We start from the raw sequence: 19,595 nt of genomic DNA, 5'->3' as shown, positions 1-19,595 counted from the left end.
GAGAAAAATTCTATAGGACAGAATCCAGGCGCTAAATGCAAGCCCCAGTATGGACACCAAAAAAAAGAAGAAAGAAAGAAAAACAAGGAAAAACTTACTGTATAATAGTATGATACCCTGTTACACTGGCAGCAGCTTCTGATTGCATCCTTTTCTCATGTACTTGATTGAATCGAAGCGTATTTTGACCACCTGGGTCCCAGAAGAGCAGGCAATATTTGCATATCTATTTACATGTCATATAGCCTAGACCTGTAGGCTATACAGTATTTGCATATCTATTTGCATACCACACAGTCTAGATCTGTCATAGCCTAAGCCATTTAGGCATGCACAAATAAGCTCAATCTTGTGATGTTCAACCAAGGACAAAATCACCTACCAATGCATTTCTCATTAAACGATGCAAGACTGTACATAAAAAGGTGTTATCTTAATTAATCATCTGTGAATTACAAACCTAATCTATAGTACAATGTTAGGTACTAACATTATTTATAGGAACGGCTAAAATTAAAAATGCCAATAATGCCAAGTGTGAGTATGAAAAAGATGCAATTTCATAAACTGATGGTGAGATAAAAATCCTAGTATAGCCACATTGGAAAACTAATAAAAATAGTCTTTCTAGAGTATAATACTGCTTTACCCTATAAACCAAACAATCTTATACTCCTCCGAAATACACACATATGTAAGTCCAAAAATTACGTAAGAGATGTTTGTAGAAATACTATTCTAATAGCCAAAATGTGAGAAATACCTTATTGCCCCTCAGCAAGCTACTGAATTGTGTAACTTTAACCAAAGAGAACACCAAGCAGTAAACACAAACGCTGTACCCCAAACCAAAATGTGTCCACCTTATGCAGGCCGCACTTAGCTCTCCCTCCAATAAACTCTTTTCTGCTTGGAAAAAAAATGAGTGATTGTTAAATAAAAACAATTAGGTAAGCCAACATTCTCAGTACTTTGCATCTATTATTTCTTCAGTACCTACACAAACTCTAAGAAGTACATCATGATTATTTGTGCTTTCTAGATGAGGAACTTGAGGCTCTGAGCGGTTAAGTGATTGACCAAAAGTACATAGCTAAATGAGATGTGGAGGCAGAATTCAAACCCATACGACTGACTTGTGGCTCACAGACATAATTACTCAGGATGCAAATAGACTACAGCATTTCTATTTTATCTAAACTTTTTAAATTAAGTTTAAAACGATCTTATGTCTTATCAGCACAGAACATATTAAAATGCAATCTATTCTGTACTGAAACTCTAATTTTGTTCAATGAAAACATGTCAGGAGCCAAACTTGCAGCTAAAATTCATTCTGACCCCTGGCTGTGCTGTGGTCGCCAGGATATGCTAGATGCAAGGACATTTGTTCACAGCCACTATCCGGAATTGCTTTGCTATGTCCACACCTTGCTATGTCCACTGGAGTACATTCCTATGTTAATCAACCTCATCCTGTGTTTACTGTAATCAAATGTTCAAATCAAAGCCTCTTTGTGTTCTTGAATTTTAGCAACCCTATGCTGTTCCCTGGTTCCAAAACTGCATATAAACTGGGAGTTAAGAATAAACTTGGCTGCAGTCTTGAGTTACAATCTCAAGATGCAGACCTCCCGTACCCCATCTTTGCCTCTTGTCTTTTTTCTCTTGTATTGTATTTTTCCTTTTCTTTAATCATCGCCCCCCTCATTCAGGATTTCCCTTTTCACTGCCAGCTGGCTCGGCAGAAAAACAGTGATGGTTTTAACGATCACGTTCCTATCTCTTCTCTCTAGTAATGGAGGGGAAATCTGTACTTTTTCTCATCAGTCACTTGTTAAAACAACAACAACAAAAACCTACCATCCATCAGATTTGCTTCTCAGATTTCCTATTTTCAAGAAGCCACTTTTCTTGTGAAGGAGAGCCCGTGGGGCAAGTCTGAATCTACCATCCACTGACAGAAAATAAGTCAAAGCACTGAATATTTCCAAATGTCCCCTAATTTCTGGGACATTCAGTAATTTTCTATGTCCTAGAACTTGTCCCATTATTTATAGAAATGCATTGTGTTTCTGACACAGGTTGTTTTATATAATTGTCTTGACCTCCTTCTATTTCAGACTTAAAGTCACTAAAAATATTGAAACTTCACAACTTCTGAGGTTATCTTGAAAGTATGTCATTGAATCCTGTAGTGTTTACTAGTTGAGGAGCCTAAGACTAAGGTAGAGAATGTGAAGCCAGTGGCTGAGAAAATACTAATAACACTAATAATAATAACACAGGAAATGCTGATTAACTCACAATTCTGTGTAGACTTTGCTGGGATAAAGATCAACTTCAGTGAGTTTAGCTGTCAGTCAATACAAGTCGATTACCTAGATTAACTATAGGAGAACGTTTTTGATTCTTATGTGTGCATGCTAATTCTATAGCTTGAATTCATGACCTTGCAAGCTTGCTTGGCTTTTTCACTCAGGTCTGATGCACTACCACTTGAGCTACAGCACCACTTCTATTTTCTTGCTGGTTAGTTGGGAGATAGGACTCTCAGATATATCTGCCCTGACTGGATTCAAACCCCTGGATTCAGCCTCCTGAATAGCTAGGGTTATAGACCTGAGGCATCAGTGCCTGGTTTGGCAGATGGTTTTTAAAGGACGCAAGAGGATAGAGTCCAGCACTTGCAGCAACATCTCTGTGGGGACCTCTCACCAATTACATGCTGGATAAGACACAATCCTCTGACTAGGACGACGAAGGATGATGAAATAGATGCCAACCTATACAGTTGTAGAGATCAAGGGAGGCCACAGGATGTGCCTTCTAGCACGCAGAAGTGAGATGACTTTACTTGAATCAGGAGTACTATTCCGACCTCAGATTTGATCCTATGTTTAACTCCAACTCAAAGGGAGAGGCAAGAAATACTCTTCTTCCAGCCAATGCCTTATGAATATTCACATAGACAAAGGGGGCAAGCTTAGTTCTCTTGGTGACTCTTTTCCAGAATAACACCCTTCTTGCTGTTCGCTGATATTTATTTTCAGATCAAGGGCTGGAGTTGAAGCTACTGGCTACAAAACAGTTGGCACAGAATGGGGCAACAGAACTGAGGAAGATGCCTAAAACCATGATGTAGGGAACACCGAAAAACAGCTGGTCGCATTTACTTGTTTTTTTCACCTTAATCTTGGCACAGTAACACTGAACTGCCAGATAATAGCTTTTGCTTTCTCATCTCTAGAAGCTCAAGGGCACAAAGACACAAACCTATAGTCCCACCATAAGAGAGCCACAAGTTCAACATAAGCTTGGGGAACATAGTGCACTGGAGGACAGCTGGAGCCATATAGTGAGACCCTGCCTCAGGAAAGAACAGAAAAGAAGAGGAGAGGAGGGGAGGAGGAAGGGAAGGAGGGAGGGAGGGAGAAAGGGAGGAAGGGAGGAAGGGAGAAAGGGAGGAAGGGAGGAAGGAAAGAAGGGAGGAAATCTAAAAGTTCAAAACAAATCATTAAAATAACCAAAACATCCATAAACCTAATATTTTCCATGGCATTGACACACTTGAACATAAGCAGAACAACAAAGACACTTCATTTTCATTACTTCTTAGCCATATAAAATGAGATCAGTCAAATGCATGAGTTTGGCTCTTATTTTCAGTAATGTTATGGTTTGCTTACATATTAATCAAGCTTTCACTATTTTATACGAAGCAAACACAGTCAGTTTTCCATCATTAACATCCAAGTCGGAGAACATTCTGCATTAATGAGTCTCAAAATATTTTACCATTTGGTTACATCTATGTGCATGCTTCTTGGGAAGATTTCAAGTATTAGTATGATTTCAGTGGCAGCTTATATTGGTAAGCAAGACACATGGAAAAATCAGAACTGAAACCTACCACTTGTGACTAAGGCATCGATTGTGTATGGCAGTCCGTTATTTCCCTCAGCCTGTGTCTAAGAAAAGTATCATCACTTATGTGAATAGGTCTTTATTTACTAGAATAAAGGATGGAGAAGAATAGAATAAAACAAGGAAAACAAACAGAGTTGGTGGTTCACACCTATAATCCCAGCTACTCAGGAGGCTGAGGTCTGAGCATCATGAAGCCAGCTTGATCAAGAAAGTCCATGAGACTCTTATCTCTACATAACCACCAAAAATCTAGAAGTGAAGCTGTGGTTCAAGTGGTAGAATGGCAGCTTTGAATGAAACAAGGTAAGGGACAGTGTGCAGGCCCTGAGTTCAAGTCCCAGTGCTGGCACCAAACAAACAAACCAACCCAAAAAACAGCCCACAAAAACAAAGAGGTTAAAACAAACAAACAACAACAACAAAAAAGACTCATCCTATTTTGTATGAATATGATACCTAAATATATTTCTCCTGCCTCCAACTCCAAACACCTACCAAGGAAACAACAGATCATCACTGTGAGTTTCTGGTTATTAAGAAAAGTCCAAGAAAGTAGGAAATTGAAAGGGAATACCAAATTTGAGAGACACAGGGTAAAAAAAGACAAACAACTACAAAAGCAATACTTGCAAAACTGTTTGGTGTAAGTGAACTGAACACCTCCGTGGAGGGGGTGGAAGGGAAAGGGGGAGGAGGGAGGGGGGTATGAGGGACAAGGTAACAAACTGTACAAGAAATGTATCCGGTGCCTAACGTATGAAACTGTAACCTTTCTGTACATCAGTTTGATAATAAAAATTTAGAAAAAAAAAGAAAAGTCCAAGAAAAAAAATGCAGTCTATTTCTCACCAAAGAAATTAGCTAGTGATGTGCAAAACCCATTGTTTTCACATTTCCTGTTTCCCAGAGTCTATTTGACTTAAGCTAATATGCTTTCCTGAAATGGATTGGCTTCAGTGTAAAGCCTAAGAGAATTAAATATAAATGAGTTCCTGAGGGAGTCAAATAAATGGACACTAAAGCCACTTCCTGAGTCCCCTCAGATGGCTTGGCATCTCAGTAGTAGCAACACATACACATGGGCACACTGTTGCTACACTTCACTGTGCAGACACCAAGAAGTGAGCCAAACCTGACACCCAACAAAGCACCTATCGGCACCCTGCTCCTCCCTCCTTTTCTTCAAGTGCCCCTGGTCCTTGTCACTGTTTCTTATTTCTCCTCCCTCTCTTTATGGTTCTGTCCATATGAATACACATATACTTAGACAGCTCTATATACCCTGCATGCCTGGTAACAACTCAATGTACTGACTCTTTTGAAGAAAATGAGTAAAAGGTTTAAAGGACCCGTTTTAACATGGATTTAAGTCAAGTCTTTTTTCCTATTCTGCCAGTGCTGGAACTTGAACTCAGAACCTGGGTGCTGTTTCTTAGCTTTTTCCGTCAAAGTTAGTGTTCTACCACTTGAGGCACAGCTCTGCTTTCAGCTTCTTGGTGGTTAATTGGAGATAAGAATCTCATGGACTTTCCTACCTAGGCTGGTTTCCAACAGGGATCCTCAGATCTCAGCCTCCTAATTAGCTAGGATTTCAGGCATGAGCCACTGATGCCTAATTAAATGGTATGTTTTGAAGTCTAAGTCTCATGAATGAACTGATCTCTGTTACTAAAATCACCAGAAGTAAACTGCAAACAATCTGAGGTCATAGGCAGAAAACCCTCCTCCTCACCCCATAGATAAGGACCAGTTATTCTCTCTGGATCAATGTCCTGACCTGATACACACAAAATGATCCCTCAGACAATGTGGGCCTGAGTTACTTGAGCAATTCCAGCAGCTACTAGTGAAGGTCTCTAGTATCATGGATTTCCCTATTACAGTGGTTATATGTGGACTCCTCTCGATGTTGATATTTCTTGATATTTCCATTAATCACAGTACAGGTGCAACAGAAAAAAAAAATGCCTTCCAGTAAGTTTTTTCAACTAGCATCACTACAAAGAATAATTCTGGCAGGAAGAGAGAAAAAAATGTCTGGCTAAAATACGGGGTGGGGTTGGGGAACATTTTAAAATGTAAAAGAACTGCCAGCACCAGTGGCTCACACCTGTAATCCTAGCTACTCAGCAGGCTGAGATCTGAGGATCTCAGATTGAAGCCACTTCAATGCATGAGACTTTTATCTCCAATTAACCACCATAAAACTGGAAGTAGCACTATGCCTCAAAGTGGTACAGCGCTAGCCTTGAGCAAAAACAGCTCAGAGACAGCACCCAGGTCCTGAGTTCATTATTAATACTGAGGTTTAAACTCAGGATCTCTCACTTGAGCTCAACCATTTGAGCCTCAGGGCATTTATGGTTTTGTAGTTTGTTTTGCAGAAAGGCACATGGGCTTTTGCCAGAGTTGACCTCATACCATGACCTTCCTACAACTGCTTCCTAAGTAACTGGGATTACAGATGCGTACCACCATGCTCAGCCTGTTTGTGATCTTGGTAACTTTTTCCTAGGCTGACCTTCTACTCCTAAGTAGCTGGACTATAAACACAAGCCACCAGACCCAGATGAAATAGAAAAAAATATATTATTTCCATCATTTCTGAAAGCTATTTAGTGTGCCAAAATCAGTGGGTATTTATAAATGCAGAGCTTATCTTCCCAATGAAATATTCATAATAAAAGTGTGGCTCACATTTGCACTCCTTACAGCACTTGCCATCCACGTAGGCAAGAGCCGACTTCAGCGGACAGTCCAGAGCTGGGCAGATCAGCGTTTCACACTGAACGGTTCCATTCTGAAAGAGTAAATGATAAAGGATGGGTCAGGTGGGAATCCAGTAGTCTTACATTTTGAACTCTTCTCATACAACACCATAGATCCCATGATTCTCTTTATTATACAGCATTACTCCTATTACAGAGATCCATGATAATACAAACTGAGTACTAACATAGGTGGTGACTGGTTCCCACAACTGATCCTAACTAAAGTGCGGTCCTCGCCTGCTGTGGGAAGCAGACACGAACATGGGTGGAGGAAAGGATGCGAATGGACAAGGAAGTGCACCAATAGGATAGCCCTAGAGCACCCAATTGTGCCGGGTAGGTATACTTGCATAAGAAGCATCAACCAATGAGGACATATCTGGAATGGCTGCTGTAGTCCTGGAAGTCCCAGGTTCAAGACCATAGTCATTCCATGGATATTTAAGCTTGGTCAGTATCCCCACAACGCAAGGCAGGGATGATAACTCCCTTGCTGCAGGCAGACCAACAGGAATTTAATCCTTAAGGGAGCTCCCAGGCAGCTAGCCACTCAATTCCCCATTTATACTGACTCCTATAGAACACCCTATATTTCACAGGTAGATTTTGGTACCTATTTAATAATCTTGGGAAGGCTTCTCTATATTGTAAAGTGTTCTAATTTGGGTAGAAATGCATTGCTTTCTTATCTGGGGGGCAAGGAGAGGAGAGCGCTTGCCAGTACTGGGGCTTGAGCTCAGAGAACCCTGACTCAGCATGTTTTGCTCTAGGCTGGCCCTCTACTATTTGAGCCAAAGCTCCACCTCCGGTTTTTCTGGTTGGTTAACTGAGATAAGAGTCTCATGAGCTTTCCTCCCCAAGAATAGCTTTGAAGTACAATCCTCAGATTTCAGTCTCCTGAGTAGCTAAGATTGCAGGTGCCAGCCAAGGGCACCTGGTTATTACTTTATTTTTTAAAAGGCTAATTTACATAGATCTCTGCTTCCTTTACAGAAAGCCAGCATTTTTACCAGGTGAGTTTATGAAGAATTTAAAATCTAAAAATCAAACTCTTTTTGAAATTCTTTTGAAAATGAATCCACAGTCTAGCAAAAACAATGCAGTAAAATATTCTACTTTGTTAATTAAACAAGACATAGTTAAAGTGTATGATTTACATTACAATTGTGTTTAAAAAACTCAAGAGATTATCTTATTTGAAACCCAATACTTGTGCATATTGCTCTATCTGGACACAACAGTTAATGTTGTATGTAATTAATTCCATGCATTTCATTGAAATGCATTAATAAAAACATGAGAAGAAAATCCCTTCAAATGTTAAGGGCTACAAGAAAGAATCCTTTGGGATTCACATTACCAACTTAATTTGAATTGCTAACTTCCTGTGTGTACCAATAAACTTAAACTTTATAGCATTTCAAAGCCATAATCATCTTTAACAGCTCGAAAATGTTTTTAATAATGCAATACACACTTTTTTAGATGTGACCAGGTTGGCTGGCACTTTAGCATTGTGTCTAGAGGAAATGCGTCTTAAAATTTTCATGATGACATTGTTTTAATAAATTTTTAAAGAGTAGAGGCACATCTGAGTTCTTTTGGTCTGAACACAAATGGAAGCCATACCAGGCAAGTGCAGTTCTTACAGCCGTCTGTCCAGGACTCGAATTCTCGGTAGGTGGTTCCTTTCATGGTACAAGTCCTCTCACAATAGCACTGATCCAGTCTATTCATTCGCTGTTCAGCTCGAGACAGCTGGGGCACAAAAGAAGGGTTTACATAGTTCGCCATCACATCTCCACAGAAATGCAAAAATGCTGTAGCAGACAGCTCAGGATTTTTTTTCCCCAATGTACAGCCATGGCTGTACCCATTAACCACTTGTTATAAAGAAGTTTAGACCTCCTAAGGTTTTGTATTGAAGGATATCCCTCCTTTTTGTGGAAAATTTTCTCCTGGTCTCTAAAACAGAAATTATAATTTATGAAGCACAAATAATGATGGCTATAACTATCAACCAGTTGTTATGAATAAATTAAAACCTCTTTTTTAAAAAAGAAAAGAACTTTGCTTCATCTTTTTGTGAAAAAATGTTCTCCCTGCCTCTAAAGCAAAAATCCTAATTTACAGAACACAAATGGAAGGCTATTTCAAAATTATCATCCACAATGCAGAAGAGCAGCTGCCACTTAAAAAACAATGGGGGAAATGATGGAAGGGGTGGCACTGACCAAAATGTGCTGTGCTCCTAAGTGATGTGGAAAATGAAACCCCTCTGTACAACTACTGAAAGATAAAAACACTTAATTAATATGCTTCCTTGTGTGAAATAAAGTAACATTTAGGATTATATGTCTTAGTAACAAATCATGAACTATACAACAAACCCAAAAGGTAATGTGTAGCTATTATATAAAATTAAAACTCTGGACATTGCTACTACTCTTGATATATGCTTAAAATATCTGTGAGCAAACTTATGACTAGAACATGCTGTTAGAAATTACATGTTGAAGACTTTTCTAGACCAATTATTATGCCCACGTTTTTTCACTGTCTTCAGATCTTTATGCTCATAATCAACAGCAAAACAGAAACAAATAATAATATAAACTAAACAATAACTCTTACTGTAAGAAACAGAGTATAAAGCAGGTAATCTGCTTCATTCCTGATTTACCAAGTCATTTGTTGCACGGATGGCTAGGGCTTGAATATTTATAAGTCTTTTCCTAGAGCACAGATTTCTATTCTCACTATAAACACTATGGTATAGGATGCCTCCAAAGTGAAAGGCCAGACTTCCCAGTAACTGTTAGGGGGCTGGGCACCAGTGGCTCACATCTGTAATCCAAGTGACCCAGGAGGCTGAGACCTATGGATTTGGGTTCAAAGCCAAGGCAGGAAAGTTCATGAGACTCATCTCCAACGAACCAGCAAAAAGCCAAAAGTGGAGTTGTGGCTCAAGTGGCCAATTACCAGCCTCAGTCAAAAAGCTAAGAAACAACACCCAGGCCCTGAGTTCAAGCTTCAGTACAGGCACACACACACACATACACACACACACACACACACACACACACACACAACTATTTAAAAAAAAAAAAAAAAAAAGGACTACTACGGCTGGGGATATGGCCTAGTGGCAAGAGAGCTTACCTCGTATACATGAGGCCCTCCCTGGGTTCAATTCCCCAGCACCACATATACAGAAAATAGCCAGAAGTGGCGCTGTGGCTCAAGTGGCAGAGGGCTAGCCTTGAGCAAAAGGAAGCCAGGGACAGTGCTCAGGCCCTGAGTTCAAGGCCCAGGACTGGCCAAAAATAAATAAATAAAAAAAATAAAAAGGACTACTACGAATCACAAGTATGTTTGGTTCTCTCACAGTATTTCTAAGGATCTTCTTACCTTCGCTGATGTTTTGGCTAATATATCCTGAAGCTCCATGATTTTCTGCACAAGTCCATGGAAGTCATTGCAAGTCGGACAGGCTAGAATTAAACACAACATTGATCATGTTCTATTTATAAGGGGGTCAGGGTTATTAAGTCTATGCTGACAAATCTTCCCGAGTGAACTCCAATTTCAAACTGATATTCTGAACAAAATTAAGCAAGAATCACACCTTTTATCATAGCACACAGAGCAAGAACTAATAGACTTACTGCGGTTTAGATCTGGGCACTGAACAATGAATCCTTGAGGCATGACAAGCAATTGCACATCCTGCATTATACCCTGTACATGAAAAATAAAATTTAGAAGATACACTATTTTCATTTAACCAAATTGCATTCCATAGTCAAATTTGTGAAGGGTAGACCCAACAAAATCCCTGAGTATGGAATCTTATTGAATATATTACTTCTACTTCAAACCAAGGGAAGAAAATTCATCTGGCAAAATAGATGATTACCTATGTCATCTCTTACTGATAATATTTTTAGCTTTAAGATTAAATGTCAAGATATAATTAAGTGGCCATAGTCTTGTTATTTTGAGAAGTTAATTTCAGCTAGTCACAGAAGAGAGCTTGAAAATGACCTTTAAGAATGAACCTGAGAACTACTTTTGGCTTTAAGCAGGAACTGCAACCAATTTTAAATTAACTAATGGTTAAAAAGAAAGGGATTAAAAAAAAACCTTAGTCACAAAAGCAAAGATTATTTGAGTAATTCTTATTTTCCAGCGAGATTATTTAAAACTAATTTTTCAATTCAAGAAAGACAATAGATTTATTCAACAGCAGTAACATGAGTGGTGAGCTCAAAGAAAATTTAGCGTGTGTGTGTGTGTGTGTGTGTGTGAGAGAGAGAGAGAGACAGAGAGAGAGAGAGAGAGTTAGTACTGTGACTTTTACTCAAAGCATGAGCACTGTCCCTGAGTTTTATTCAATCTAGACTTTTTCACTTGAGCTATACTTCAACTTCTGGCTTTTTGATTGTTAATAGAGGTAAGAGTCTCATGGGCTTTCCAGCCCTGGCTAGCTTTAAACTACGATTTTCAGATCTCAGCCTCCTGAGTAGTTAAAATTGCAAGCATTTTTGTAATGCCAGCTGCAATGACTCATAGAAGACTTCATGTGCTTATAAGCAAAATTTATATGCAACCTTGGCCATTAAGATATAACTAACTTGGAGCTTGCTGGTCTTCTAAAGCAAAGATCAGTGGTAACTCAGCAAAGAGCTCCCAGGCACACTCATCTTCCCTCATCAATTTTATTTACTTTCTTTTAAAAATTTTTTTAATTTAACTAAATTTAATTGTTTGGCCAAGCTGAGGACTAAACTCAGGGCCTTGCACTTGCCAGGCAAGTGCTTTTCCACTGAGCACATGTACTTTATTTAATTGATATTTCTTTAATTGATACTTTACTTTATCTCTGAAAATATAAACACAATATCTAATGATGGGGTGACAATTATCAACATGTTATGAAGACAGTTTTGAGTTTACTGATAAAAATTTACCAGCCAAATAATGGTATATGTTCTACATGCTAAAATTCGATTTCCCAGCACCCATCAACATGAATGACAAGTATTTGTGTATACAATATGGCAATTACTGGTCTGTTTGGGATGAAGAGGTAACTTGGACATAAGATCCTTTCACTTCGAAGCAGCAACACGAAAATGAGAACACCTGGCACACTTTAGAGTCTGTGCCTTGCACAACTGTAGCAGATACTATTCCCAGCTTATAATTAAGAAGATGGCCCCTAGACAGAGACACAAAATTAATGCTGACTTTGAAGGCTTGTCTTGGCTCCGTAGGAAATGTGATCACAATTAAATAGAGGACAAGGTGGAACACAAAGCACTTGTGGCCATTTCTTTCATGCATAGAAAATGTGACTATTTAGCATTTATAGCCATGCAATCAGTTCTTCACTTACTACCCATCTGGATTTGAGAAAATGACTCTCTGAACATGCTGATGCACATGTACAGGAGGAGAAAGGAACCCTACATTAATAATTAGTCATTAATACTAGTAGTAATTAATACTTGTTAGCAATTAATACTAGCAAGGCTAGGGATTTGATGGAATAATATATTTAAAGCACTTGGGTGCTGGGTGCTGGGTGGCTTACACCAGTAATCCTGGCTACTCAGGAGATTGAGATCTAAGGTCCAGTTCAAAGCCAGCCCAGGCAGGAAAATTTGTGAGACTCTTCTCTACAATTAACCACCAAGCCGGAAGTGGAGCTGTGTAGCTCAAGTGGTAGAGTGCTAGTCTGGAGCACAAAAGCTCAGGGACTTCATCCAGGTCATGACTGTAAGCCCTTCAGTACTGGCACATGTGCGTGTGTATGTGCATGCACGCGTGCGCGCGTGTGCGCACACACACACAGTACTTGGTTTCCATGAAATGACATTTAAGTGAGTTGTAATAGTACCTTGATAAAATTGTAAGCTTCGCGTAAAACACAATTTTAACTTTGACTACCTACTCTTGCATGACATGCATGAATCGGGGATCTAGCCTATCATTCTTGACTAAAGAGCTATTCACTGAGCCACTCCTGCAGACCCTGAGAGCTTGGAGATAGCAAACTTCTAGACTTGACTGCTTTGTCCTTCAAACTGGAAAGTTAATGGATACCTTTTCATCTTCTCCAATGATGAATTTCTATGACAGTTTCTAAGTACACAAGGAAACTGAGTGCTTGTCATGGGGACAGATTCATCCAAATGTGTATCTTTCTCAAGTTTTGGAGTATAATGAAACCATGAAAAAAAAACCCGAATACTGAAAAGGTTCAAATCCTCAGTCACTAATGTCCCTATAAATTAATCACTAAAGGTTATATTTTAGTGATTGGGAACATATTTCTATGTTAACATTTAGATTTTTATCACTTGGCATGCTTAATCTCAAGAATGTCAAGAATTGTCCCACTAGGCTGTGATTGGGAGGTTTAAAGATCAAACTCACCAGAGGAATTATTTTGCCTGATAAATATTAGTGTCAACAAAAAAAACTGAAAGCAAGCCAAAATAGATACAAATTTACAATCTGAATTTTCCATGCCACAGAAAGTGCAATCTTCTCTAAGTTCATTTAAAGCATGTGCATTTACATTTTATGATCAGACTCTATGAAAGTGATACCTTAAAATATCCATGAGCATTATTCCTCTGCCCCAACCAAAACGTCGTGCCCAGAGGCAAGTCCAAGGAGGGCTTTTCCACCACTCGTTCATAAATTCTGCAGAAAGGGAATCAGCAGAGAAGGACTGTGAGCAGACAGTCATTTTCTAGAAATATCTATCTTCAGGAACGAGACCGTTTCACTTACTTATTGCAGTCGATGTGAAGAATCAAATGGGAGGCACTGATGGCTAAGGAGAGTTTGTGCCACTTGTCGTCCGCCAGAATGTAAGGAAACACCTCCGTGTGGGGCCGGTGCCCGCTGGAGCGGTAGTGCAGCCTCACTTCATTGCGATGGCCGCTGCTTTCCAGCTCCAGGTATCTGCAAGAGAAGAGTAGAGCCGCATAGAACAGGCCTGAAATAAAATTCAATGATGATACAAGGGTGGGGAGCCTCTGTCTTGTCTCACTCCTACACATGGGAAGAGTTTAAATCATTGTACAGTGTAAGCGTGTACATACATACACATATCGGAATATCACAAGGTACATACAATTTTTATGTTTTATATGTCAGTGATAACAAAGTTATGCTGGACACTGATGACTCACACCAATAATCCTAGCTACTCAGGAGGCTGAGATCTGGTTCAAAACCAGCCCAGGCAGGAAAGAAAGCTCATGAGACTCTCATATCCAATTATCCACCAGAAAACTGGAAGTAGAGCTGTGGCTCAAGTGGTGGTGCATTAATATTAAGCAAAAAGAGCCCAAGAACAGTCCTCAGGCCCTGAGTTCAAAACCCATAACCAAAAGAAAAACGTGATCTATCAGTTAGATAGTTAGATAGGAACAAGAAGTTCTACTGTGCTATTGCATAGTAAGATGACTACCAATGATGAAAGAATACTTTATGCATCTAAAATTAGAAGAAAGGAATTTTTTTTCTTTTTTCTTTTTGGTGGGTGTCTATACTAAGACTAGAACTCAGAGCCTAGATGCTCTCCCTTAGCTTTTTCACTCTACTCCAAGTGCTCTACTACTTGAGCACTGCTCCACTTCTGGCTTTTTGCTGGTTAATTGGAGATAGGAATCTCATAGACTTTCTTACTCAGACTAGCTTCGAATGATGATCCTCAGATCTCAGCCTCCTAAGGTAGCTAGGGTTACAGGCATGAGCCTGTAATGTAACAACGTTTTTTAAAGTAACTGAGTGAAAGAGCTGTGTGTGATTTTTCATCCTTCTGATTATTCTTTATTTTCCCTTTTATCTTTAATGAACATTAACTACCTTGGAATTAAAAATCAAATTTTAGACTCCCCAAAAGATAATTTGTCATACTTGAACCTATCATGTCTCCCTGATTTATTATTCATAACTTTGAGAGGTAGCTAGAATCAGAAATAACATTTACCCCTTATGATAATTTATGCCCTTGTTATCCAAATATCCTTCACATTGGCAGAAATATAAACTAATTTAAGATCAGGCTTCAGGAGAAAGAGGCAACAGTGGCAGAACATCATTCATTTTAACAACCTCATTCATAACTCAAGATCAGAGGAGAAAAATAAGGTCATGTCTCATTCAACAAAAAGGTTGCACGCAACATGAAAAGAGAATTTTTCTGCTGCCTTAAACCTAAATAGAGAAAAAATATGATCAGATCATCTCAGTACATTAAGCTATAACCTGGCTGTAAAATTAGGCACGTGCATTGTGGATGTCAAATACCTGCCATTAGTGTAACTCACAAGGGCACACCTGCAAGGAGGTCTACGTCCAGGCTTTATGGGAGTCTCTCATCATTGCATGACTACCTAAGGCCTGGGAAAACCTCTCAGTGCCTCAGTTTCCTCATCTGCAGGAATGAGAACTCTGTATGATGATCCATATATAAAGCAGAGTGCTCGAAACACAACTTACAGTCAGTAAATGGTAATCTTTTATTACCAGCCAAGCACCTGAATGCGATATCATTTATAGTCTAACTTTAAGCGAATTCTGTAAATGAAAAGCAAATTGAACACATTTTTAAGTGGAAATATGAAGAAATTGGCAGATAGGCATTAGAGGCAAATAAGAGATGAATCTACTCTTACAGAAACTAGCTGTCATCACTGAAACTGTGGGGCTATGGCGAAAAAAACAAAATATAAAAAAAAAAGAAGCAAGCTCAGTAAAGTGAGCAAAGCAGCTTTGCTCATTTTCTATGGAAACTGTCCTTGCTAGTTCTACTGTGACCTCAGATAGTAAAGAAGATGCAGGAACAGGAAGAAAATGGTACATTTGGAGACATCTCTTATTAAAACTGTATTAATTCTTCTGGGTGCTGCTGGTTCATGCCTATAATTCTAGCTATTCAAGAGGCTAAGATATGAGGATCGTGGTTTAAAGCCAGCCTGATCAGTTAACTCTACAAGTCTCTTATTGTCTCCAATTAAATACCAAAAAGCCCAAAGTGGATCTGTGGTTCAAGTGGTAGAGTGCCCATTTTGAAAGAAGAAGCCAAGCAAGAAAATGAAACACACACATATATTCTATTTGGGTTGGTTTGTTTGCTTTTAATAGTGTTGAGTGATCAGCAAAGCAAAAGAATTCAGAAATGACAGAGCTCCTTAATCTTAATTCCATTTTTCTGTGACAAGAGAAATTCAAAATTCTCTCTAAACTTCTTTGGGAGTTGTAACCTTGTGTGATTGTTCCGAAGAAAAGAAAGGGGGCTGGGGAGATAGCCTAGTGGCAAGAGTGCCTGCCTCGGATACACGAGGCCCTAGGTTCGATTCCCCAGCACCACATATACAGAAAACGGCCAGAAGCGGCGCTGTGGCTCAAGTGGCAGAGTGCTAGCCTTGAGCAGGAAGAAGCCAGGGACAGTGCTCAGGCCCTGAGTCCAAGGCCCAGGACTGGCCAAAAAAAAAAAAAAAAAAGAAAAGAAAGATATGGGAAGGCATGACTTTCTTTGCAGTGCACAGGAGCATGCTCTCCATACACAACATCATTACCAATCATCTTCACTGTGACACAATCATGCACTTCATTCTCAGTGAACTTCACCTTAAAGAAATCTCAGCAGTGGGGCTGGGGATATGGCCTAGTGGCAAGAGTGCTTGCCTCGTATACATGAGGCCCTGGGTTCGATTCCCCAGAACCACATATACAGAAAACAGCCAGAAGTGGCGCTGTGGCTCAAATGGCAGAGGGCTAGCCTTGAGCAAAAGGAAGCCAGGGACAGTGCTCAGGCCCTGAGTCCAAGCCCCAGGACTGGCCAAAAAAAAAAAAAAAAGAAATCTCAGTAGTGGAAAATATTTATGTGAAGATCTAATTAAACAATGATGCTCAAATCTTGCTAATAGTATTCCACCAAAATGGCCATTTGGTTTGTTTGCATATATCCAGTGATGTAGATTTTATAGCTTCTGAGGCAAACCATTTTATCTTGATTTAAAAAAATAATCATCTTTCAGCCAGGCACTGGTGCTACTCAGAAGGCGAGCTGGGAAGAACCATGCAGGAAAGCCCACAACACACTTATCCCCAATTAAGCAGCAAAAAGCTGGAAGAGGAGGTGTGGCTCAAATGGTAAAGCACCAGCCTTGAGAAAAACAGTTATGTACCAGTGTTCAAACCCTGAGTTCAAGCTCCAGTACTGGCACAGAAGGAAAGAAAGGGAGGGGGGGAGGAAGGGAAAGAGGGAAAAGGGGAAAGAGGGAAGGGAAAATATAACAGAAAAAAGGGGAAAGATCTTTCTTATATTAAAGCATAAAGGAAATCAAACTTTAAATAATAGTTTGTTGGCTTGATGTGCCAGAAAATCCCTACTACAAGGACTAAGAATATGGTACTGGAGACGGCTAAGCAACACTGAAACTTAGAGACCTTCAATAATAAATATATTATTGGGTGAAAATGAAGTTTATCCATTTCAAAACAACTAAGAACATTACTAAAAAAAAAAAAAAAGTCTTGCTGCAGTAAGAGGAATACAGCCAGATTAGTAAGGATAATAAAGCTTCTTCATAAATAATATAGCTAGGAGCCAACATTAAATCACCCAGGGAGAAGATCAGTAGCAATAGGATTAATTCAAAATTGAAGCCCTGGCATCAGTAACAGACTTTTCATCATATTACCCCCTCATAACTGAGCTTAAAATAACAGAAAAAATAGCCACTTGCAAAATGGAGTAAATGTATTACTCTGAATAATGAGGCTTTGATCCTACAGAGAAGGGAGATGTAGGGACATTGTAGATTTTTTTTAAGTAATCCGTTTGAGAAAGGTCTTAAGACAATGATTGGAAAAAGAAAGAAAATGCAGCCAAGACTCCAATGTATATCCTACAAAATTAAGAAGAGTGAGGGGAGGGGTGAGAAGGGGAAGATGTTGAAAATGTTGAGAGGTGACACTGATCAAGATATATTGTATTCATAAACTGCTTTGTTAAATGGCAACTCCTTTGTACAACTACTTAAAGATGATTTTTAAAAATCACTCTGGTTAATATAAAAACAAAGACTGAGGAAAAGTAGCTATAGTAAGGCACTAATGGAAGGAGAGGTGCTCCACACTCTAGGGATAGCCACAAAATCAAAGAACTAAACTAAGCTGCTGCGTTAAGGGTAGCATTTACTCCTGCCAAGCTCTCTGGTTGTTACTGTAGCTCAGTTATGACAAAGCAGCAGGGAGAAATCAGGGACAGAAAGGGTTCAATCAGTGGCAGGTTCAAGGAATATGAGTCTTCCCTATGTTATCCAAGATGTGTACATGATATAAAAACACATATACAGGTGTATAGAAAAATTATCTTACAAGGTGTATAAAAGGTTCACAAACTTAATGAAGTCATTCATGGACTAACTGAAAGAAAAGCAGCTTGAAGCCTTATGGCTAGCTGCATAAGGACTTGAGGAAGGAACTTAAGATCACTAATGTCAGCACCGGTATACGTTTAAGGTTCTGCATTTATATTTTTCAAATTTTAATGCCATTTATGGGGCTTGATCTCAGGGACTGGGCACTGCCCCTGAGCTTTTGTGCTCAAGGCAAGCACTGTACGACTTGAGCCATAGCTCCACTTCCAGCATTTTGCTGGTCAACTAGAGAGAAGAGTCTTGTGGAATTTCTTATGCAAGCTGGCTTCTAACCATGATCCTCATATCTCAGCCTCCTGAATAGCTAAGCATACAAGCTTGCACCATTAGCACCAGGCATCCTTCTCGATGATTTCCTTAAGTGACTTTCCATGCCAATAAAAGTATAATCCCAGGGCTGGGAATATGGCCTAGTGGTAAAGTGCTTGCCTCGTATACATAAAGCCCTGGGTTCAATTACTCAGCACCACATATATAGAAAAAGCTGGAAGTAGCACTGTGGCTCAAGGGGTAGAGTGCTAGCCTTGAGCAAAAAGAAGCCAGAGACAGTGCTCAGGCCGTGAGTTCAAGCCCCAGGACTGGCAAAAAACAAAACAAAAAGTAGAATCCCATCCTTTAGACAAATGTATTTAATAATTCATTTGATAAATAATTTCTTATGACTGAATCAAAATTTATCTTACTATTCCCATTACACTTTATACTTTTCCTATTAGTTCCCATTTATTCATTGTTAATAGAATGGAGGTAACTTATTTACTATTAGCACAGTTTTTTATGCAAGTGTATAATTACCTTCTTGAGATAAATTATTAGAAGTGTTATCGCAAATTCAAATGACATCTACATTCATTTCTTATTAGAGGATATTGAATGAGGAACATATATAAAATGGGCTACATGATAATAAAAATCTATGGAGAAAATCAAAGTAAGAAAGTAGAACAAGTGGTAAGAGAATGTGTTTTCTGTTTTGTTTTTGTTCACAGTGCTGGGAATCAAATCCAGATCCCCCTGCAGGCTAAGATAGGCTAGGCAAGCACTCCACCACGGAACCACACCCCCAGTCCATGCTGACTCTTAAAAGGAACTCTACAAATCAGGCACCAGTGGCTCAACCCCATAAGCCTGGCTGCTCAGGAGGCTGAGAACTGTGGATCATACTTCAAATCCAGACCAGGCAGGAAACTCCATGAAACTCTTTACTACCAAAGAGCTGCAAGTGGAGCAATGGCTGGTGGTAGCCCTGAGGGAACAAAGCTCAGGGACAGCACCCAGCCTTGAGTTTAAGCCCAAGGACTGGCACAAAAAAAAATAATTAATCTACAAATGAATCAAATACTTGTAGTTTGAACTAAACTGAGGTGTGTGTCTTGTAATTTTGTTGTGTTCTCAACCAAATACACTAATGTTCTCTTTA

At 39.3% G+C, this 19,595-nt stretch overlaps 1 protein-coding gene across 1 annotated transcript in view; it reads right to left on the bottom strand.

Moving 5' to 3' along the window:
• Nell2 (neural EGFL like 2) overlaps nt 1–19,595 on the bottom strand; it is a 328,665-nt gene that overhangs the window by 228,245 nt on the left and 80,825 nt on the right. The window contains exons 4-9 of the mRNA XM_048350874.1: nt 13,509–13,682; nt 13,322–13,418; nt 10,370–10,442; nt 10,113–10,195; nt 8,331–8,459; nt 6,628–6,730 (exon numbers count right to left, since the gene is read on the bottom strand). Of these exons, the coding sequence (XP_048206831.1) occupies nt 6,628–6,730; nt 8,331–8,459; nt 10,113–10,195; nt 10,370–10,442; nt 13,322–13,418; nt 13,509–13,682 (659 nt within the window). The remainder of the gene's footprint in view (nt 1–6,627; nt 6,731–8,330; nt 8,460–10,112; nt 10,196–10,369; nt 10,443–13,321; nt 13,419–13,508; nt 13,683–19,595) is intronic.

This window comes from Perognathus longimembris, chromosome 1, assembly GCF_023159225.1.
Source record: "Perognathus longimembris pacificus isolate PPM17 chromosome 1, ASM2315922v1, whole genome shotgun sequence".
NCBI classification, from domain to species: domain Eukaryota; kingdom Metazoa; phylum Chordata; class Mammalia; order Rodentia; family Heteromyidae; genus Perognathus; species Perognathus longimembris.
This window is presented reverse-complemented; position numbering and strand designations above follow the sequence as displayed.